This window comes from Lolium rigidum, chromosome 6 (assembly GCF_022539505.1).
Source record: "Lolium rigidum isolate FL_2022 chromosome 6, APGP_CSIRO_Lrig_0.1, whole genome shotgun sequence".
Classification (NCBI taxonomy): Eukaryota; Viridiplantae; Streptophyta; class Magnoliopsida; order Poales; family Poaceae; genus Lolium; species Lolium rigidum.
The window spans coordinates 134,182,839-134,206,585 of record NC_061513.1 but is presented as its reverse complement, the minus strand read 5'-3'; the positions used below and the strand labels follow the sequence as shown (position 1 = coordinate 134,206,585).

Here is a 23,747-nt window from a genome sequence, read left to right as displayed (position 1 = left end):
CGCTTTATGCTTCGGAATGGAGCGGCGTCGCCGCCGGCACGGCATCTGTACGATTCCGGCTAGCTAGCGCGACGTCGCACGTTGCATGCCCGGACAAAGAGGTGCACGTTGCACGTTTGTTGAACTGAATATATGCACCGCACAGGCCTGGTACAGAGGGAATGCCAAGCTAGGTCGCAGTGCCGGGGAATCACTGGAGAGGATAGAAAGGTGCGTGTGTGGGATGGAGCATCGGTCAATCAGATAACTCTCCAAAGTGACACATGCCTTTGAATTCCAAGATTTACGCGTTGGATTCTCCTACGACCGACCAACGCCATGCGACTAGATCCAGGTTTTCTTTCAATGAACTGAATTGAAATTGAAAATGAAAACTGCAAGTCTCCGTAACGAGTAAGAAAATGCACTCGAATTCGAGCCAAATAATGGCATGCATGAACCTGCACCCGATCAAATTAAAACCAGCTGGGCTATATTTTTTATCCGCGAAAAGTTCACCGATCTATTCATTATTCTCAACAGGATCACCTAGCCATAACTACAAGCACTCAAACAAGTCAAAGGAGCACCGCCGTCCTCGACACCCCCTCAATGAAGCCATGCAAAGCTTGTTATAGTAGTTGTAGTAGATAGATGGGAAGTCGTCATGCTAAACCCCAAAAAGATCAACGCACAAGAGCAACAACCATCGCCCATGAAAAAAACGTCAGAAGAAACACCGACCAAGTCCGGCGAGATCCGCCAGAGACAAACCTTCACATACGCGACACTAGACGCACAGCCGGAACATGGCTAGACGATAGGACTTTACTTCTTCTTTAGAGAGCCACCACTGCCATATCTATTTAAGTATGGCACAAATCCTAAAAGAAATTAAAGGAAAACATCAAAATACGTCATATACCGCGCCTAAATGGCCCTAAGACCACAAGAGGCAAAGCAAATCCACATCGCCGCTGAAGGAAGGCAGAAAGCCCTAATCGCCTAAGTCTCTTTTTCACGAGTGATGGGTACGCGCGGTCTCTACGTTGTTGTTTTTCCAGCTGAGTTATATATCCTTAATCTATCTTAATTAAGAGACTTTTGATCTGGACATGCATACTGCATATATTTTTCGATAAAGATGCATACGGCATACATACAAACATTTGGTTGCGACCAGCAGTGTGCTCTTGCTCCACATCAGTTTGAGGACATGGAATTAGTAATACATTATCCTTGTGGTAATGGGGAATATTAATTAAGGTCTTAGACAACAACAAGAAGCATACTGATGTAAAACAGAAGCCGTGTGGGAGATTCGACTAAAGTGGTTGGATACTTCGTTCGCCAATATGCAGAAGCGAAAAGAGCTGTACTTTTTTGTGCAAATGGTGCTCCTTTATTCCGTGATGCAACAATTGGTAGCAAAAGGCAACCAATCCTAAAATTATGGCTTCGAAACAACTCCTATTTATAGTTGCAATGATAATAATATTCCTAATCCCCCCATCATATCGCCTTTTGTCATCGTGGAGAATACGCATTTGCCTGTCCTTTGGAATCTTTATGTACTATCATACACTCTTTCTGTTTCAAGTCATATGTCGTTCAGTTTTAACCTTCTTGTCTTTGCCTTAGTGCATCACTGATGGTTTTCTCGTCTTTTTTTTTTTTTGAAAAATTGATGTTTTCAGAAGAAATCATTGTTATTAGGAATACTTCTTTCAACTAGAAATCTCATAAGTCCAAGACACATCTTGACTAACATACATCAACAAAAAGTTTGTTCGATACTTTCTCGTGCCATGCACATCTTATGAGTAACGACATCATTTATTTTTGCTAAATAAGAAATGTCACAAAAAAATCTTGGGAATGAAAGATTAATAACTTTAAGATATACAAATAAAAATTGTGTAATTTGGAGAAAATAAGTATAGCTAAGAGGCTAAGTATATATATGATAGGAGGATAGACTAATATTATTGTATAAAACCATTAGATGAAGGAATTTAATTAAATATTTTGGATGGCTTAGACTGAAAACATCACATCAAATGCTAAAAAAAATCACATCCAGCTTTTGTTTTTTTATATAGGATAAGTTATATGATGTGAAAGTACATTTAAAAAGTGCATTTTATTTTAATATACATATTTAATTTTTTTAGATTTTAATAACCAAAGCTTTAAAGTTTGACTTTACCGATATCAAAATGATGTTATTAGAGAACCAGAGGACCATCCTGCTTCTCTAGTGAATTGAGGATTAATTAGGTTCTCCATCTTATCTAAAACAAAGTGCTTGCAAATTGCACACAGAAGTGTGAGTGTTTCCCTGTAATGTGTGTGTTTCACAGCTTTTCTCCTTTAGCTTTCTGATATTCTCTTGTATAATTGAGTTGAGTTGACCCACCTTCTAGGTTTCGCTCTCCCAATTTTGCTGCAGTCAACTGCACATTTGTCCGTATTCAGTTATTCTCCAATTTGCAAGAAATTCTGTGTGAGATGACAAAACAATGGGCAACAGATGCATGCACGACAACGAGGTATCGTATCCCTTCAAATACTTTCTGAAAAGCTTGCTCCTAATGTGGTCAGTATTCTCTGCCCCGGGTGCCGTACTACTTATTGCTTCACTAAAATTGCGATACGCCTATATGTAAACCAAACTAGGCATTTTTTTTTATATCTATATAGATAATAAAAGTTGAATTTACTTCAGTGAAAAGTTTAACTTGTGTTTGTTTTTCATCTAGTTGCATTTTTTTCACTAAATTGAAGTTACACTTTGCAAAAAAGAGTCAGTTATAATTAAGAAAATCTCGAACATCTTAGAAATAGCAAATCGTTTAGTATGTATCGCTTTGATAAGCCTGCAGATGTTTTATAAAATAAAATCTTAATGAATGTAATTAACTGAACCAGTAGTAGGATCCACAAACTATTTGTACTGCGTTGTTCCCTTATCATTGATAGTGGAACCGGGACCTGTTATATCTGGGGTTGTGTGGAAAATAAATGTTTGTATTGTGAAAAGGAATAGGAGTATGAAACAAGTTTATGAGTTTGACATTTCAAAACTGGAAACCCCTCGACTGCAACCACTAATGTAGTCCTATCTTACGGCCGGGTCGTAACTCGTAAGATTGAATAGGAGAATGCGTGTTCATGATATCTCGGTGTCTCACCATGTTGCAAATGTACATGATATCGTGGTCGCAATAATCTTGGCAGTGAAATGGATGTGAAGCTTATTGGGTGTTCCCAGTTCTCTGTCGTGTTTCTTTGGGAGAAAAACGATGTTGGCCGAGTAAACCTCCGAAAGCTTGCCGTTCCAGGTTTGACACAGTATACATTCTTGATTCATGATCTGTAGCTTACAATGTGGCTTGGTCTTGCGTGCATGTGTGCTGCACTGCTGCCTATACGTGATAGCTACTGCATACACTGTTTTCAGTCGCCCGAGAGATGGAAAATCAGTTGGCAAGTGATGAAATCTACATCGGATTCGACCCCCAAAGAAATCTAGTTTGGATCCGATTTCCAAAGAAATCTAGGTTCGATCCGATTTCCAAAGAAATCTACCATGTATTCATGGCAAGGGCTAGTGGATGCGCAATCGGAAAGCAATGTGAGCACTCCTAATGGAGAGGGGAGTAGAATGGAACGAAAAAGATAAGCAAAACTAATAATCCATCATGGTTAGTTAGAGTACTAGTGTCAAGATTCGGAGAACCCTGGACCAGTAATGCTAGCTTGCTACGCAGATCAGTGGACAGGGAAACCCGAAACGTGGAGATCGATCGATTTGTGTGACTGGCAACTTGGCAAGACGGAGTTTCCCTGCGTGCTACTCCTATTCAAGCTCATAAGGCAGTGGATGCATCTGATAAACTCGCAGTAGATTCATGCTTACCTTTGTTCATAATAGAACACCCTGAAACTGTGCTCCGGCGACCTGCACTCGGCCACTTGTTGGACGAAGAACAAATGCCAATGTCGCGATCGAGACGTGCGCTTAGCGTCGAGCTTCAGCTCCCAGCACGAAGAGCACTCCCGTTATTGAGTCAGCAGCGTACTCGCCAGACTGCGAGAGATTAGAAAAGCAATGTCATCGAGAATTCGAGACAGGAAGCACCATGGGAACCGCGGAGCGGCGGAGGCGGGTGGGTTGCCCCCGCCGGTTAGCCAGGCGACAGGAGCAGCCCGACGTAGCCGCATGCTTCGCTAGCCAACAGCGCCGACTAGGAATCAACAAAAAGTTGTGGACTTGTTATGGGTAGAAATTCCAAAGCGAGGGCATCACTCTGCCTTTTTTTTGAAGGATGCCGCGAGTTCTCTGTTTAACTGAGAATTAACTTAGTTCTTAGTACAGGTAAAAAAAAACTTACTGGACCGTGTAGGATTTGGCTGAGCATTAACTTCGTTCTCGGCTAGCCATTTTTAAGTTAAGAGATGATCTTTTGTACAAATATACGGCATGTATTTCTCTACTTTACTAGATGTCTTCTCTTAGTCCAACATTGTATAGTTTATTTATTAATTACTTGAGATAAGAGTAATATACAACTCATAACATGATTTTTTGTTGTCTTTAGACAACATGCAAAACACAAGAAAAGACTATCTTGTCCATTGCTCATGCCTTAACCAGGCTTGTTGCCGGTATCCACACATACAAAGAGGAACACCAGTGACAAATTGCTAGGTCTGGTACATCGGTAAGAACTAGAGTGGAGGTTGGGTTTCCAACGCATGAAATGGTCTAACCGTGTGGCGGTACAACCACTGCCTCCAATATATATATGGGACCAAGTGTGGGCTTGTGTCCCACTTACTAAAACCCTAATATGATCATCCGCCTAGGGGAGGGGGTGTTTGGAGAGAACTTATCACTACATGTAGTGTCAACCCTTTGATTGCAATGGCATATTCAAAAAACCTACTAGGTTCGCAATCGTATGAAGATATTACTAAACTCATACAATGCAACAATATCTAATCGATCCATCCGGTTTTGATCCAGTGGTTCACATCTTCATCAATATCCCCACCCTTGTGCAGGATTGACCCCAAGTATCAAAAGGTGTCCTTCTGAGGCACCACCTGCCCATACAGGCCAACCTCTCCTCCTCGTGCCTAGTAGTACTAAAATCGCATATCATGTACTCAGTTTTAATTCTACTAAGTCTAAAACCATTCGATTACAAGGTTTGTCTAACAATAAAATAATCTGCATTGTAGCATGCCCTTTCCTTTATGGTATTTTTTTGTCAATTTTTTGTGTGCACGGAGATTTTTTGTTAATACTATTTCTATCAGCAGTTCAGCACCGTATTAACCTTTACATTTGAGCTAGGCCATCGCCCGTCCTCTGCTTTTTTTTGGCCTGGCCCAAAGCCCGGTCTGGCCTAACATATGCCCAGGTATAATTCCACGGCTTCTTCATTGAGGGACTTTTTCAGTCTCATCATATTACTATGACTGCTTGTGCCAGGAAGACCGCCACTACTGCCCGGATGAGGGTGTTGGGACCGAGACCAGTGGGGGTGGGGGGGGGGGGGGGGGGGGGGAACTGTTAGGAATATATTGTTGCCAAACATGTAAACCAAATTATGTCATCCATATAAGGCAAATTCGGTATAGGAGGCAAAGAGGCAATTCAACCCAATTAGAGGCCACGGCAATCAAGCCCATCATGGCATGATCGGGTCGATCACGGTGATATCGCTATATATCACCAATGTCGTTGCCTCCCATTGATCGCTACATGTAACTTCGCATGACTGTTTGGTTTCGATCTATTTAACACGTAATCGAGACCGAGACAAAGGTCATCGCTTTTTATAACATACAAAAATTGAGATGGTATGAGAACCAAGAGGTCTCAAGTTTAAGACCATGCTCACGCTGTCATGCAGTATTAAAAAAAAATTATGCGGCATGCACCAAACTCATGTTAAGGACTAAAATAGCCAGAGAGAGTGTTGAATATAAATACACTGTCTAGTCTCTTTCCATCAGTTCGGACGTTTGGTTTAATTGGCTAGTGCAACAATTTTTAAGAAAAATTATGGTCGAAGGTTGATTAAAAATAGTAGAACACTTTGGAAAGTTGGAAAATCAAATTTGTGCAAGTTGAAGTTGAAGTTGCCGTTGATAAGGAGATGTATGTGGTGAATTCGAACAATTTTAGAGAATGTGTGGTCTTGGAGAGGGAGATGCAGCCTGGAAGTATGCATTTGAGCTGGGCCATCGCCTGTCGTGTGCTTGGCCGCTTCGTCCAGGGGCAGGGCTGCGATGCAAGGACTGCAACAGTGGACAGGTCCTGGAAAAGGCTAGCCATGGCCGGGATAGGGCCACAGGTGAATGAAATTGCAGAGCCGAGCACTCCTTGCCAAGGCCATGCTACAATGGCATCGCACGGGTGCCAAAGCAAAACAGTACTGTAGCGATATGAGCATGTCAAAGGCTTAACGAGGTCGTCTGCCGCATCCCCTAGCTCTGAGAAGCTCGACCAATGGCATAACCTGCTCAGCCTTTGCATAAATGGCATGGCAAGTTTTTGCGTGCTGTGGCAGCGAGCGAGGCGCACGGCGGACACAGGGCTCGGACCGCGCGCGTGGCCATGCCATTCGCCATGCGCCGCTTACTTCAAAGCCACATATTCTTATTCCCTGCAGCTATCAGCTTTGTGGCCGGGGACGGTGATCACTGATCAGAGAGCTCGTTAGAGAAGAGGTAAGGGAACCTGACCGTCAGAGCGCGCACCATGGTTTGCCTAGCTTGACCCTCAAATCAAGATCCCTCCGTCTCCACCATGCTGTCAGAGTCACACTTGAGCTACACGCCTGCCTGGACTTGTATATAAACCTGCGCGACCAGGCATGGATTGTCCTCGTGAGTTGTCAATGATCGTGTAGCGCAAGTTCTAGACACAGCCCACATCAGACAGAGGCACAAACACCTTCCGTGCACGAATGCAAGCAACAAGCCTCGCATGAGTGTTTCCCTCCGACAGTAAAATGAAGAAGATAGTGGCATTCCTCCCAGCCTTGTGCAAGTTCTGCTAACCTCTCGACTCGCGCAGCTGTGGTAATCGGCGATCCAGAAGCTTATTTTAAGCCAGTGCCAGTCTTCTCCAGAGTCTCCTGTTGCGCCGTAGTCTCTCCTATATAAGTGAGCCCAGGCGCTAGGTGTGCGACGAGACTGGTGGGGTGTGCAGGATTGGGTCGGCTATATGACCAGCTTCATTAGCAGGATCGTCCGCTCACCGATGGCCGTCGCCAGCTCACACAAGCGGCTGCGACGGCACAGTGTGAGCATGGAAAGGACAAGAGGAGTCGGGGGTGGTTGCGGCTGCAGCTGCAGCGGCAGCAAGGTGGAGGCAGGACGTGGGGACGACACGAGGCTGGTGGTGATCGTGGGCGCCACGGGCACGGGCAAGACCAAGCTGTCCATCGACGCGGCCCAGGAGCTCGGCGGCGAGGTGGTGAACGCCGACAAGATCCAGCTTTACGCCGGCCTGGACGTCACCACTAACAAGGTGATGCCCGCCGACCGCCGCGGCGTCCCGCACCACCTCCTGGGCGCCATCCGCGCCGAGGCGGGGGAGCTCCCCGCCTCGTCCTTCCGTTCGCTGGCCGCCGCCACCGCGGCGTCCATCGCCGCGCGCGGGCGCGTGCCGGTGGTGGCCGGCGGCTCCAACTCTCTCATCCACGCCCTCCTCGCCTACCGGTTCGACCACGCCCCTCGCGACCCTTTCGCCGCCGCCGCCGCGGCTGGATACAGGCCGGCGCTCCGGTTCCCGTGCTGCCTCCTCTGGGTCGATGTCGACGAGGCCGTTCTGGACGAATACCTCGACCGGCGCGTGGACGACATGCTGGGCGAGGGCATGGTGGAGGAGCTCCGCGGATACTTCGCGACCACGTCGGCCTCCGAGCGGGCCTCGCACGCCGGGCTTTGCAAGGCCATCGGCGTGCCGGAGATCGGGGACTACTTCGCCGGCCGCAAGAGCCTCCACGAGGCGGTGGACGAGATCAAGGAAAACACGCGGGTGCTCGCGGCGGCGCAGGTCGGCAAGATCCGCCGTATGGCGGACGGATGGGGCTGGCCCGTCCGACGGCTCGACGCCACTCGTACCGTCCTAGCGCGGCTCGCCTGCGCGGGCCGAGAAGCCGAGGCCGCGGCGTGGGAGCGCGACGTCCGCGGTCCAGGACTCGCCGCCATGCGGCAGTTCCTTGGCAGCCAAGAACTGCCCGGACACGACGACGCCGATGACGAGGACGAATTTGTCGCGCGGAGGAGACGATGCCGTGGCATGGTGCGGTGAGCAGAGCAGCAAAAAAAGCTTGGAGCTTTTTTCTGGGTTCAAATTTTTGTGATAGGCCGCCGATTTTGGAGGGCCCGGCGGCTGATCATAGAACACGGAGGCAGAGAAGACAAGAGTGAAGTTTTGGAGGGGACTGTGAATTCTTTCTCTCCCTGGATATGGAGAGGCTTCTTCCTTTTTTTTCATCTTTTTCAGCCCCTAGCTAGTCCACCACTGTAAAATACTACAGTGTAATCTAGTACACCTTGTTCAAATTTGAAATAGTTTTGCTCTTTTGCTAACTGGTCATCTTGGACAGTGTTCAGGACCATGGGGTTTTTGTTCAGGCTATAGCTTTTGTTTCTTTTCTGGCCCCTCCTCCTTTCCCTCTGTATCAGAGTTGGCATCTCTCAAGTCTGGAGCTGGACATTGTCCTTTTTGACCTGGTTTTGCTTCTTGTGGGTTTATATCTTGATAATTTTGAGCCAGATTTTGCACAATCTCATGCCATGCTATGTTGGTCATTTGTAGTTGATTTGCTCTTCTTTTTCTAAGGGCCATGCTTGCTCGTTGTGGTTTGAAAAATACTCCAGCTGGTGCGTGCGAGGGCTGCTGATTAGATTGTAATCTCATGCTTAGTGTGTGATTAGGGGAGAGGGATTGTGCTGGACGCGTGAGTTGGTGTTCTTGTTGTGCCAGCTAGGAAGACAGTACGAGTCCAGACGTGTGCTCTGCACTCTTCATTTCTTTCTTTTTTTTCTGTTTTTTTTTTCCTCAACTGTTTGCACGATCCAGAATACCAGCATCCCTGAATCTTGGTTGCGGGCCTTTGTGTTGCTATGGTCCCAACAATTTCGCTGCTTTCAATCTTCCCGTTTGTGTTGGTTAATGGTAAAAACATACGATGCTTTTTTTAACAATCAGTATCACATATATTCGCAGTAACGAACTGTACATGGCAGCTGTCTACAACAATTGAAGTCTAAAACAAACGAGCATTCGATATTTTCAAACTTCTTCTTTTTCCATAATATAATCTTGTATTTTCTGAAGGCAGTCAAAGATAGAAACAAAACCATAAACATTTAGATACCAATAAAGATTGCCCCATAATTTTAATTTGAGCGGCAATGCCAACGTTACGTGCACGCACACAACCATTAAAGTAGCCAGTCAACATCGGCAACACTATCAACACCAGTATGCTCGGTAAAAGTAACCGAATAGCCCGATCGACGTCGCTGGGGAGTCGAGAGTACGAGTCACCATTATCAAGGACATAGCAGTTAGGAAAAATATTGTGAGGATAATCCTCCTCGCGGCAACCATGAGAAAAGATCCAAATTTGATTGGTGAAGCAAGATCTAAAGATCCATACCTAGAGGATTGTATTCTTCCAACACCACCATTGACGTCTGGACGGAGATCTCATAGTCGAACGAACGAATGATTGAAGAATACTTATTATAGATGATGTCATTTCCATTGACGCAAAGGGTAAAAGAAACCGACTACCAAAACCATAACCTTATATACTGAAAAAACTACTTTTATTAAATCTCCAGGCATAAATCAGGTTCTCCACCCCTCCTGAAGCTGGCAAGGCCGGCTGAAGGAGGGGAAACTAATCTATCGGGAGGCGAAGGTGGAGGCGGCGCTGGTTTTCTAAAGAGGTGGCGACACTAGATTTCCATGAAGGGGTAGCTTGTGATGCTGCTTCGTTTCTTACAAGCTCTACTAGATACAATAAATTCAAGTTTCACCCGCATTTAGATCTTGTATGCGCATATTTGTACACACTAGTATAAATTAGGCCTTTTAAGGCCCACCATGGCACTGAAAAGGTCTTTTCCGTGTGTGGTGCAAAACAACGTTGACGCCCAACAATTTGATTTGTGTGCGTGTGGTCCGGGTAGTCCCATGCGAAGGTACAATACATACGGAAATGCTTTCTAATAAGGGGTGGCCCGATCTTCTCAGTAACAACGGTGGTGATGATGATCACGGGGCGAACACAACGGAGATAACTTGATGAAGTGGCTGATAACTTATATGACGCAACGAGATCTCTCGATTGGTCCCTGTCGCCAATGCAACAGCTCTCAACCCTGCAAGATATTCGCAACTCCACACACTTGCGCACGTAGCCGCCGACCACGAAGTGGTAAGTTGCAACCGTCTAATTACCAATGGAACAACAGATCACACAAGACTTTCAGGGATTCAACACCAAATCAATGCAATATGGTGTAGAGATTCAATAGAGTTGCAAAGCAATCAACTATGAACTAGGGTTTATCTTAAACGTGGTCTAAAACAACTTTGGGGGCGTCCTGGGCACTCATATAGGCATCCGGGACGACCTCAGGTCGAAAATGTACGAAAATAACCAACCCAGAATAGATCTGGTCGAGACAGACTCGGACTCGGCCGGCCTGGGGGCCGGTCGACCGGGTCTGGGACCGGCCCATCCGGTTTCAACCAGATGCGACGCCGGGTGGTGATCGAGTGATGGCTCCAGAGCCCCTGGACAGTGGCCCGGTTGGCACAAGCGTAAAATCCGGTTTGGACCGGACTGATCCGGCGTGGCAGCCGGTCGGACCGAGCCTGGGACCGGTTGGTCCGGCGGCACGGCCGGTCTGACCGGGCCTGCCGCCGGCCTGGACTAGATCTCCTCCTCTCGCGCATGCCTCTCGCTCCTCCCTCGCGCGTCCATGGGATGTCTTCATGTCCAGCTCCATGTCCAGCTTCACATCCATCTTCTTGTCCAGCTGCTCCTCTCCTCCTCGTGTGATGCTTGGTTCCTCTTCATACCATATCATACATAAGTAATACGACTTAGGCAGTATAAAGTTCTCATCGATCAAAGTATCACTTAGGAACAAGTTCACATGTTGTTTAAGTAGCTTCGCACGACCTCGTGTCATTGGTCCAATCCAAACTTCATTGGACTTGAGCTTCACAACAACATTGTCTTCATCTTGCAATGACGGAGGTAGTGTGGTAGGGATGTCCTCATCATCTCCCCCCCCCTTCAAAAGGCGTCGACCTCGACGCTCCAAGGTCTTCTCCGTCATATGGTGTCAAATCAGCTACATTGAAAGAATTGCTGACACCAAACTCATCTATTGGAAGATCTATTGAGTATGCATTATCATTGATCTTGGCCAGCACTTTGTAAGGACCAGTACCACGCGGAAGCAACTTGGACCTCCGCAGCTTCGGAAACCTATCCTTGCGAAAATGTACCCAGACCATATCAGCAGGCTTGAACAATATCTCCTTGCGCTTCTTGTTCATCCTTCCAGCATTGCTCTTGCCTTTCTTCTCTATCAACACTTTAGACTTCACATGAATCTTGCGCACAAAATCTGCCCTCTTGGATGCCTCCATATTGACTCTCTCATGTATGGGTAGAGGCAACAAATCTAGCGGAGTAATGGGTTTAAAACCATACACCACCTCAAAGGGACATAGCTCTGTGGTAGAATGTACCGCCCTGTTATAAGAAAACTTCACATGCGGCAAACAATCTTCCCACTCCTTCAGGTTCTTCTTGATCATGGATCTCAATAGTTGTGACAATGTTCTATTCACCACTTCAGTTTGACCATCAGTTTGGGGATGACAAGTAGTACTGAAAAGTAACTTTGTCCCCAGCTTTCTCCAAAGCGTCTTCCAGAAGTAGCTCACAAACTTTACGTCACGATCAGAAACAATAGTCTTCGGGACTTGATACATCTCAAACGTATCTATAATTTCTTATGTTCCATGCTACTTTTATGATGATACTCACATGTTTTATACACATTATATGTCATTATTATGCATTTTCCGGCACTAACCTATTAACGAGGTGCCGAAGAGTCAGTTGCTGTTTTCTGCTGTTTTTGGTTTCAGAAATCCTAGTAAGGAAATATTCTCGGAATTGGACGAAATCAAAGCCCAGGGTCCTATTTTTGCACGAAGCTTCCAGAAGACCGAGGGGAAAGGAAGTGGGGCCACGAGGCGCCGCCACAACAGGGCGGCGCGGCCCGAGCCCTAGGCCGCGCGGCCCTGGCGTGTGGGGCCCTCGTGTGGCCCCCCGCGTTGCCCTTCCGCCTACTTAAAGCCTCCGTCGCAAAACCCCCAGTACCGAGAGCCACGATACGGAAAACCTTACTGAGACGCCGCCGCCGCCAATCCCATCTCGGGGGATTCAGGAGATCGCCTCCGGCACCCTGCCGGAGAGGGGATTCATCTCCCGGAGGACTCTACACCGCCATGGTCGCCTCCGGATTGATGAGTGAGTAGTTCACCCCTGGACTATGGGTCCATAGCAGTAGCTAGATGGTTGTCTTCTCCTCATGTTCTTCATTGTCGGATCTTGTGAGCTGCCTAAAATGATCAAGATCATCTATCTGTAATGCTATATGTTGTGTTTGTTGGGATCCGATGGATAGAGAATACCATGTTATGTTGATTATCAATCTATTACCTATGTGTTGTTTATGATCTTGCATGCTCTCCGTTGTTAGTAGAGGCTCTGGCCAAGTTTTTGCTAGTAACTCCAAGAGGGAGTATTTATGCTCGATAGTGGGTTCATGCCTCCATTAAATCTGGGACAGTGACAGAAAGTTCTAAGGTTGTGGATGTGCTGTTGCCACTAGGGATAAAACATTGATGCTATGTCCGAGGATATAGTTATTGATTACATTACGCACCATACTTAATGCAATTGTCTGTTGCTTGCAACTTAATACCGGAAGGGGTTCGGATGATAACCCGAAAGTGGACTTTTTAGGCATAGATGCATGCTTGGATAGCGGTCTATGTACTTTGTCGTAATGCCCAATTGAATATCACAATATTCATCATATCATGTATGTGCATTGTCATGCCCTCTCTATTTGTCAATTGCCCAACTGTAATTTGTTCACCCAACATGCTATTCATCTTATGGGAGAGACACCTCTAGTGAACTGTGGACCCCGGTCCATTCTTTTACATCGAATACAATCTACTGCAATACTTGTTCTACTATTTTCTGCAAACAATCATCATCCACACTATACATCTAATCCTTTGTTACAGCAAGCCGGTGAGATTGACAACCTCATCTGTTTCGTTGGGGCAAAGTACTTTGGTTGTGTTGTGCAGGTTCCACGTTGGCGCCGGAATCCCTGGTGTTGCGCCGCACTACATCTCGCCGCCATCAACCTTCAACGTGCTTCTTGGCTCCTACTGGTTCGATAAACCTTGGTTTCTTACTGAGGGAAACTTGCTGCTGTACGCATCACACCTTCCACTTGGGGTTCAAAACGGATGCGTGCTGTACGCGTATCAAGCTAAATTTCTGGCGCCGTTGCCGGGGAGATCAATACACGCTGCAAGGGGAGTCTCCACAATCCAATCTCTTTACTTTGTTTTTGTCTTGCTTTATTTTATTTACTATTTTGTTTGCTGCACTAAAACAAAACACAAAAAAATTAGTTGCTAGTTTACTTTACTTGCTATCTTGTTTGCTATATCAAAAACACAAAAAAATTAGTTACTTGCATTTACTTTATCTAATTTGCTTTATTTACTGTTGCTAAAATGAATACTGCTGAGAATACTAAGTTGTGTGACTTCACAACCACAAATAATAATGATTTCTTATGCACACCTATTGCTCCACCTGCTACTACAGCAGAATTCTTTGAAATTAAACCTGCTTTACTGAATCTTGTTATGCGAGAGCAATTTTCACAGTGTTAGTTCTGATGATGCTGCTGCCCATCTCAATAATTTTGTTGAACTTTGTGAAATGCAAAAGTATAAAGATTTAGATGGTGACATAATAAAATTAAAATTGTTCCCTTTCTCACTAAGAGGAAGAGCTAAAGATTGGTTGCTATCTCTGCCTAAGAATAGTATTGATTCATGGACTAAATGCAAGGATGCTTTTATTGGTAGATATTATCCCCCTGCTAAAATTATATCTTTGAGGAGTAGCATAATGAATTTTAAACAATTAGATACTGAGCATGTTACACAAGCATGGGAAAGAATGTAATCTTTGGTTAAAAATTGCCCAACCCATGGACTGACTACTTGGATGATCATCCAAACCTTTTATGCAGGACTGAATTTTTCTTCGCGGAACCTATTGGATTCAGCTGCTGGAGGTACCTTTATGTCCATCACTCTTGGTGAAGCAACAAAGCTTCTTGATAATATGATGATTAATTACTCTGAATGGCACACGGAAAGAGCTCCACAAGGTAAGAAGGTAAATTATGTCGAAGAAACCTCTTCCTTGAGCGATAAGATTGATACTATTATGTCTATGCTTGTGAATGATAGGACAAATGTTGATCCTAATAATGTTCCATTAGCTTCATTGGTTGCTCAAGAAGAACATGTTGATGTAAACTACATTAAAAATAATAATTTCAACAACAATGCTTACCGGAACAATTCTAGTAACAACTATAGGCCATATCCTTATAATAATGGTAACGGTTATGGTAATTCTTATGGGAATTCTTACAACAACAATAGGAATACACCCCCTGGACTTGAAGCCATGCTTAAAGAATTTATTAGTACACAAACTGCTTTTAACAAATCTGTTGAAGAAAAGCTTGGGAAAATTGATATACTTTCTTCTAAAGTTGATAGTCTTGCTGCTGATGTTGATCTTTTGAAATTGAAAGTTATGCCTAATAGGGATAATGAAAATAAAATTGTTACTACAGCAAATGCCATCCAAGTTAGAATTAATGAGAATATAAGATTAATGGCTGAACTGCATGCTAGGTGGGAAAGAGAAAAAAATGAAAAACTAGCTAAAGAGAATAATGTAGCTAAAGTTTGGACTATTACTACCACTAGCAATGCTAATGCTACACATCTTGCTGCACCTCCTACTAATAATGGTAAAAAAATTGGTGTTAGCAATGTTTTCACTTCTAATGCAAAGCGCGAAAAACTACCTGAAACTGCTAAAACTACTGAAACTGCCTGTGATAAAACTGCTGAAATTTTTTCCAATATTGGGAACAATGATCCCATTGCTTTGATTATAATGGTTTGGATTTTGATGATTGCCACATCTCTGAAGTTATAAAGTTCTTACAAAAACTTGCTAAGAGTCCTAATGCTAGTGCTATAAATTTGGCTTTCACGAAACATATTACAAATGCTCTCATAAAAGCTAGAGAAGAGAAACTAAATCGCGAAGCTTCTATTCCTAGGAAGCTAGAGGATGGTTGGGAGCCCATCATTAAGATGAAGGTCAATGACTTTGATTGTAATGCTTTATGTGATCTTGGTGCAAGTATTTCCGTTATGCCGAAGAGAATCTATAATATGCTTGACTTGCCACCATTGAAAAATTGTTATTTGGATGTTAATCTTGCTGATAACTCTACAAAGAAACCTTTGGGGAGAGTTGATAATGTTCGCATTACCGTTAACAATAACCTTGTCCCCGTTGATTTTGTTGTCTTGGATATTGAATGCAATGCATCTTGTCCCATTATATTGGGAAGACCTTTTCTTCGAACTGTTGGTGCTATCATGGATATGAAGGAAGGTAATATTAAATATCAATTTCCTCTCAAGAAAGGTATGGAACACTTCCCTAGAAATAGAATGAAGTTACCTTTTGATTCTATTATTAGAACAAATTATGATGTTGATGCTTCATCTCTTGATAATACTTGATATACACTTTCTGCGCCTAGCTGAAAGGCGTTAAAGAAAAGCGCTTATGGGAGACAACCCATGTTTTTACTACAATACTTTTGTTTTATATTTGAGTCTTGGAAGTTGTTTACTACTGTAGCAACCTCTCCTTATCTTAGTTTTATTGCATTGTTGTGCCAAGTAAAGTCTCTAATAGAAGTAAGATACTAGATTTGGATTACTGCGCAGAAACAGTTTTCTTTGCTGTCACGAATCTGGGTAAAATTCTCTGTAGGTAAATCAGAAAATTATGCCAATTTACGTGAGTGATCCTCAGATATGTACGCAACTTTCATTAGTTTTAAGTTTTCTCATCTGAGCAAGTCTGGTGCCTGTTAAAAATACGTCTTTACGAACGGTTCTGTTTTGACAGATTCTGCCTTTTATTTTGCATTGCCTGTTTTGCTATGTTAGATGGATTTTTCGATTCCATTGACTTTCAGTAGCTTTGTGCAATGTCCAGAAGTATAAAGAATGATTGTGTCACCTCTGAATATGTGAATTTTGATTATGCACTAATCCTCTAATGAGTTTGTTTCGAGTTTGGTGTGGAGGAAGTTTTCAAGGATCAAGAGAGGAGGATGATATACACTATGATCAAGGAGAGTGAAAGCTCTAAGCTTGGGGATGCCCCGGTGGTTCACCCCTGCATACATCAAGAAGACTCAAGCGTCTAAGCTTGGGGATGCCCAAGGCATCCCCTTCTTCATCGACAACATTATCAGGTTCCTCCCCTGAAACTATATTTTTATTCCACACATCTTATGTACTTTACTTGGAGCGTCTGTTTGTTTTTGTTTTTTTGTTTTGTTTGAATAAATTTGGATCCTAGCATTCATTGTGTGGGAGAGAGACACGCTCCGCTGTTGCATATGAACAAATATGTCCTTAGGCTTTACTCATAGTATTCATGGCGAAAGTTTCTTCTTCGTTAAATTATTATATGGTTGGAATCGGAAAATGATATATGTGGTAATTGGTATAATATCTTGAATAATGTGATACTTGGCAATTGTTGTGCTCATGTTTAAGCTCTTGCATCATATACTTTGCACTTATTAATGAAGAAATACATAGAGCATGCTAAAATCTGATTTGCATGTTTGGTTTCTCTAAGGTCTAGATAATTTCTAGTATTGAGTTTGAACAACAAGGAAGACGGTATAGAGTCTTATAATGTTTACAATATGTCTTTATGTGAGTTTTGCTGCACCGCTTCATCCTTGTGTTTGTTTCAAATAACCTTGCTAGCCTAAACCTTGTATCGAGAGGGAATACTTCTCATGCATCCAAAATCCTTGAGCCAACCACTATGCCATTTGTGTCCACCATACCTACCTACCACATGGTATTTCTCCGCCATTCCAAAGTAAATTGCTTGAGTGCTACCTTTAAAATTTCCATTCTTTACCTTTACAATATATAGCTCATGGGACAAATAGCTTAAAAACTATTGTGGTATTGAATATGTACTTATGCACTTTATCTCTTATTAAGTTGCTTGTTGTGCGATAACCATGTTCCTGGGGACGCCATCAACTATTTCTTTGTTGAATATCATGTGAGTTGCTAGGCATGTTCGTCTTGTCTGAAGTAAGGGAGATTTACCACTCATTTAATGGTTAGAGCATGCATAATGTTAGAGAAGAACATTGGGCCGCTAACTAAAGCCATGAATCATGGTGAAAGTTTCAGTTTTGGACATATATCCTCAATCTCATATGAGAACATTAATTGTTGCTACATGCTTATGCATTAAAGAGGAGTCCATTATCTGTTGCACTAGTAGGAAAACCCTTATAGGCAAAGCTTAGTTTTGTGGCGCACCACTAAAAATGCGCCACAGAATATTGTTTTGTGGCGCACCATACTGGGTGCGCCACAGAAATAGCTTAATTTTGTGGCGCACTACGAAACGCTGCGCCACAAAAACTTGGTGGGGCCCACATCCTGCCACGCCCAACCATTGGTCTTACCTTTTCTACGGCGCACTGCACCTGGTGCGCCACAGAAATAACGTGTTCTGTGGCGCACTGGCCTCGGTGCGCCACAGAAATACTGTTTTCTGTGGCGCACTTGTCTGGATGCGCCACAGAAATAACGTGTCTATATCAAGGCCGTACCCCTCCCTCGCCAGACAGTTCCTCTCCCCTCTCTCCCCTCTCTCCCCGCGCCGCCGCCTTCCATGGCGAGCGCCGCCGTCGCCGCCGCCGCCGCCGCCTTCCTCCGCGAGGGCCGGATGCCGCCACGCTCTACCCATCCCCGCCACCAGCAGCACAAGCCGCCGCGGCGTGGAGGAGGAGGGGCCGGCGCGGCGTCAAGGTGGAGGAGCCGCCGCCGCGTCAAGGTGGAGGAGCCGCCGCGACCTCCACCCCTCGCCGTCGTCGTCGGTGAGCTCCTCCACGACTCTCCAAATCGTCGGTGAGCTCCCTCCCCTCCCCTCCCTCTTCCTCCCCGCGCGAGCACAACGTGCTCGACGAAATGCTCGCTCGGTTGGTTAATCTTGATGCTACTCGGTGGGCTTAGTCGTTAATCTTGATGCATTGCTGCTAGTGATGCTTAGCTGTTAATCTTGATGCTACTTGGTTCATTTGTTGGCTCTGGATGCATTGTCTGCTAGTGATGCATTGCTTGCTCGGTTGGTTAATCTTGATGCTACTCGGTGGGCTTAGTCTGTTAATCTTGATGCATTGCTCGCTAGTGATGCTTAGTCTGTTAATCTTGATGCTACTGGTTCATTTGTTGGCTCTGGATGCATTGCTGCTAGTGATGCATTGCTGCTCGGTTGGTTCATTTGATGCTACACTGGTTCATTTGTTGTGCTCAGTGAGGTTAACTGTTAATCTTGATGGCTTATTACTACTGGTTCATTTGTTGTGCTCAGTGAGGTTAACTCGTTAACAATTTTCTTGATGGGTTCATAGGAATTTGATGCTACTGTTCATTTAAATGCTTGTTGTGCTCGGTGAGGTTAAGCTGGTTCATAGGAATTTAAATGCATGAAATGCTACTGGTGGGCTTGTATACATACATATTTATAGTTGCTCTTGGTTGGCCTGGGATTAGTTTTCTGGACCCCAAGTAATTCTCTGTTGGGATTAGTTTTCTGGACCCCAAGTTTTTTGGACCCCTGATGATTTACTTGATGGATTCTTGTGAGCTTATGGTATGCTTATAATGCTCTGATTAGTGGGGAAGCTTGATGTCTTAGCTCAGCCAGTGATGTCTTAGCTTTGTTTTGAACTCAACTGAGTAATGATAAATTTCTATTTCTTGTGTTGGCTTTGATGAAAATAGAGATATCCACAGTAGGGGATCATGTAAATGAATGCCACCGTGGTATCCTTTGAAGAAAAAGGACTGTTTCGATGGTTTTAAAAGGCTAGGTGGTGCTAGGTGATTCAGTTGGCTACCAAGACTTGTCTCATCCGGTTAGCTGGGATATGCTATGTGTTGTTGCTTGTTTAGGCATATCTATCACTTACTGGATTTACTGGTTCTTGATTGGCCTCTCTTTTGCCAGCATCACTTGGTCTATATACCAAGTGATGAATAATCCCTATGATAATGGATCATCAAATGTTTCCCTTTGTCCCTGGTTGCCTCCTTAATTGATGCCTTATGATCCAAATGACCTTGTAGTGTCACTTGACTATTCAAGTTTCAATGTTGGTTACTTTTCCTCTAGTGCAAGAAATGGTTGAGCGAGATGTTTATCCACTTGTTGGCCTTTATTCTTGGGTAGCTCAAAGTGTCATGCACTTACTGGATCATCAAATGTTTCCCTTAATTTGTCCCTGGTTGCCTCCTTAATTGATGCCTTATGATCCAAATTACTATATTATTGGATTGAGTGATATGGCTACTGCTTGTTTGCTCTCCAAATGCTTTATATGTGTATTTGACCATGCTTATGATGGATTTCTTTTAAGGGCTCTAGCTAGATTAGAGGGGAAAAAGTTGTCTGCTTTGTTGCCTATGATAATGGATCATCAAATGTTTCCCTTTGTCCCTGGTTGCCTCCTTAATTGATGCCTTATGATCCAAATGACCCAAGTCCCTTGCATGATCCCATTTGTCCCTAATGTTGCTTAAGATGAATAAATTCCCTCTAATCACCATTTGGAGATCAAGACTAGTTCTTGATTTCCATTAGCTAGACTCCAATATTAAAAATGTCTCCCAAATATGGAGACAAACATTTTAACATTACCCCAAGTGATTTACTTGTCGATGATTAGATGGTTGGTCGATCACTCGTACACTCGGGGGTGGAGCAAGTGAGGCTTGGTGTGATGGCACAAATATCAATATCTTGTGCATCCTACCTGGCCTCACTTACTCCATCCCTGGATGTTAATATTTGTTTCGACCAACAAAGTATGAGGCATTCCATTTAGTTGATACCACTTGGCTCTTTCTTCCATTTTAGTGCCGATGATTAGAATGTTCGGTCAACTGTACACTCCGGGGTGTCGCTAGTGAGCCTGGTGTGATGGCACAAATATCAATCTCTTGTGCATCCTACCTGGCCTCACTAACGCCATCCCGGGATGTTAATATTTCTTTCGACCAACAAAGTATGAGGCATATGATATCTAGTTGAGATACCACTTGGCTCTTTCTTCCATTTTAGTGCCGATGATTAGAATGTTTGGTCACCTATACGCCGCAATATACTTTGTAGACGAGCTCCCCTTTCCCTAGCCGCCGTTCCGTGAACGAGTCCTTGACGAGACAACAACGCCGACATGCCTCTCGGGCGCAGCACCACTTTTCTTCTCTCGCCGTCCGATGCGTGAACGAGTCCTTAATGCGAAGACGGTGCCAGCCTCCCTAGCATCATGCCGACCCCTCGTTGTCGTGCTTCGGGCCGTGTCGATCGGTGGACACACGGTTTGAAGCGCGGCAACACGGCCCGGCATAATGCTGGGCAGGCCGGCACGGTCTTTGCATCAAGGACTCGTTCACGTACCGGACAGCGAGGGACCGGCGTGGTTCCGCGCCGGAGATGCGGATCGGCGTTGTTGTGTCGTCAAGCACCCGTTGACGGAACACCAACCGGGGAAAGGGGGCCCTTCCGCAAAGTATACGGCGGTGTATACTGCAACTATGGTTTCGACCATAGTATTTGTGTTGACCAACAATGTATGAGGCACTTATTCCATTTTGTCATTCCATTTGCTTTGAGATTTTCAAAATGCCGATGATTAAAATGTTTGGTCACCGTACACTTGGGGGTGGCGTAAGTGAGCTCGGTAAGATAGCACAAATATCAATCTCTTGTGCATCCTACCCGGCCTCGCTTACCCCATCCCTAAATGTTAATATTTGTGTTGACCAACAATGTATGAGGCACTTATTCCATTTTGTCATTCCATTTGCTTTGAGATTTTCAAAATGCCGATGATTAAAATGTTTGGTCACCGTACACTTGGGGGTGGCGTAAGTGAGCCTGGTAAGATAGCACAAATATCAATCTCTTGTGCATCGGACTTGGCCTCACTGACGCCATCTCTAAATGTTAATATTTGTGTTGACCAACAATGTATGAGGCACTTATTCCATTTTGTCATTCCATTTGCTTTGAGATTTTCAAAATGCCGATGATTAAAATGTTTGGTCACCGTACACTCGGGGCGGCGTAAGTGAGTCCGGTAAGATAGCACAAATATCAATCTCTTGTGCATCGGACTTGGTCTCACTTACACCGTCCCCGAATGTTAATATTTGTGTTGACCAACAATGTATGAGGCATTTATTCCATTTCTCTTGTGCATCGGACTTGTTGGTCTCACTTTCTTCCATTTTCATCATAGTAGGAACTGGATGAAGGACCCCGATGCAAGTGAGCCTGGTGGGTAGAGATGACGGAGCAAAGGAGGAACCGGATGAAGACTACTTTGTATCTTGAAATTGTGAATTTTGTATGAATTAAGAGTTGTATGCAAAACATTTGACACTTGCCACTATATATGTATCTCGATCGGGTTCTAAGTAATGTGATGATGATGTCTATGTTATATCCGTGCAATGTACATGATATTTATATTATATCTGAATGTTGCTCGTATATAACCTTTGTATCCGTATTGTCGTCTATAAACCGCATGTGTATAGCAAAGCAGAACAAAATCGTGTATAATACAAGCAAATTCCGTGGCGCACTAAAAACCAATTCCGTGGCGCACCCTTTTCCGTGGCGCACCTAACAACAAGTGCGCCACGTAAACCTTAATTCTGTGGCGCACGGCCAGGTGCGCCACAGAAAGCTTATTTTTGTGGCGACGTTTCTGTGGCGCACCCTCCATGCGCCACAGAATCGAATTTTCGTGCGCCACTGATGAGGCTTTTCCTACTAGTGTTGTCTATGTTGTCCCGGTATGGATGTCTAAGTTGAGAATAATCAAAAGCGAGAAATCCAATGCGAACTTTCTCCTTAGACCTTTGTACAGGCGGCATAGAGGTACCCCTTTGTGACACTTGGTTAAAACATGTGTATTGCGATGATAATCCAGGTAATCCAAGCTAATTAGGACAAGGTGCGGGCACTATTAGTATACTATGCATGAGGCTTGCAACTTGTAAGATATAAATTACATAACTCATATGCTTTATTACTACCGTTGACAAAATTGTTTCTTGTTTTCAAAACCAAAGCTCTAGCACAAATATAGCAATCGATGCTTTCCTCTTTGAAGGACCCTTCTTTTACTTTTATTGTTGAGTCAGTTCACCTATTTCTCTCCACCTCAAGAAGCAAACACTTGTGTGAACTGTGCATTGATTCCTACATACTTGCATATTGCACTTGTTATATTACTTTACATTGACAATATCCATGAGATATACATGTTACAAGTTGAAAGCAACCGCTGAAACTTTATCTTCCTTTGTGTTGCTTCAATACCTTTACTTTGAATTATTGCTTTATGAGTTAACTCTTATGCAAGACTTATTGATGCTTGTCTTTAAGTACTATTCATGAAAAGTCTTTGCTTTATGATTCAATTGTTTACTCATGTCATTTACCATTGTTTCAAATCGCTGCATTCATTACATGTGCTTACAATAGTATTGATCAAGATTATGTTGGTAGCATTGTCACTAAGAAATTATCTTTGTTATCGTTTACCTACTCGGGACGAGTAGGAACTAAGCTTGGGGATGCTTGATACGTCTCAAACGTATCTATAATTTCTTATGTTCCATGCTACTTTTATGATGATACTCACATGTTTTATACACATTATATGTCATTATTATGCATTTTCCGGCACTAACCTATTAACGAGATGCCGAAGAGCCGATTCTGTCGTTTTCTCGCTGTTTTTGGTTTCAGAAATCCTAGTAAGGAAATATTCTCGGAATTGGACGAAATCAAAGCCCGGGGTCCTATTTTTGCACGAAGCTTCCGGAAGACCGAGGGGAAAGGAAGTGGGGCCACGAGGCGCCGCCACAACGAGGCGGCGCGGCCCAGCCCTAGGCCGCGCGGCCCCGGCGTGTGGGGCCCTCGTGTGGCCCCCGCGTTGCCCTTTCGCCTACTTAAAGCCTCCGTCGCAAAACCCCCAGCACCGAGAGCCACGATACGGAAAACCTTGCGAGACGCCGCCGCCGCCAATCCCATCTCGGGGGATTCAGGAGATCGCCTCCGGCACCCTCGCCGGAGAGGGGATTCATCTCCCGGAGGACTCTACACCGCCATGGTCGCCTCCGGATTGATGAGTGAGTAGTTCAC

The 23,747-nt window shown here is 44.3% G+C and overlaps 1 protein-coding gene across 1 annotated transcript; it reads left to right on the top strand.

Moving 5' to 3' along the window:
* The first annotated feature begins 7,269 nt into the window (after nucleotides 1–7,269).
* Nucleotides 7,270–8,738, top strand: LOC124667939 (adenylate isopentenyltransferase-like). Its single transcript, XM_047205162.1, has one exon. The coding sequence runs from the start codon at nucleotides 7,310–7,312 to the stop codon at nucleotides 8,315–8,317; it is 1,008 nt and encodes a 335-aa protein (XP_047061118.1). The 5' UTR covers nucleotides 7,270–7,309; the 3' UTR covers nucleotides 8,318–8,738.
* The last annotated feature ends 15,009 nt before the right edge of the window (nucleotides 8,739–23,747 follow it).

Excerpts from the sequence above, each read along its gene's own strand:
- LOC124667939 (XM_047205162.1), top strand. The coding sequence starts at position 7,310 with ATGGAAAGGACAAGAGGAGTCGGGGGTGGTTGCGGCTGCAGCTGCAGC.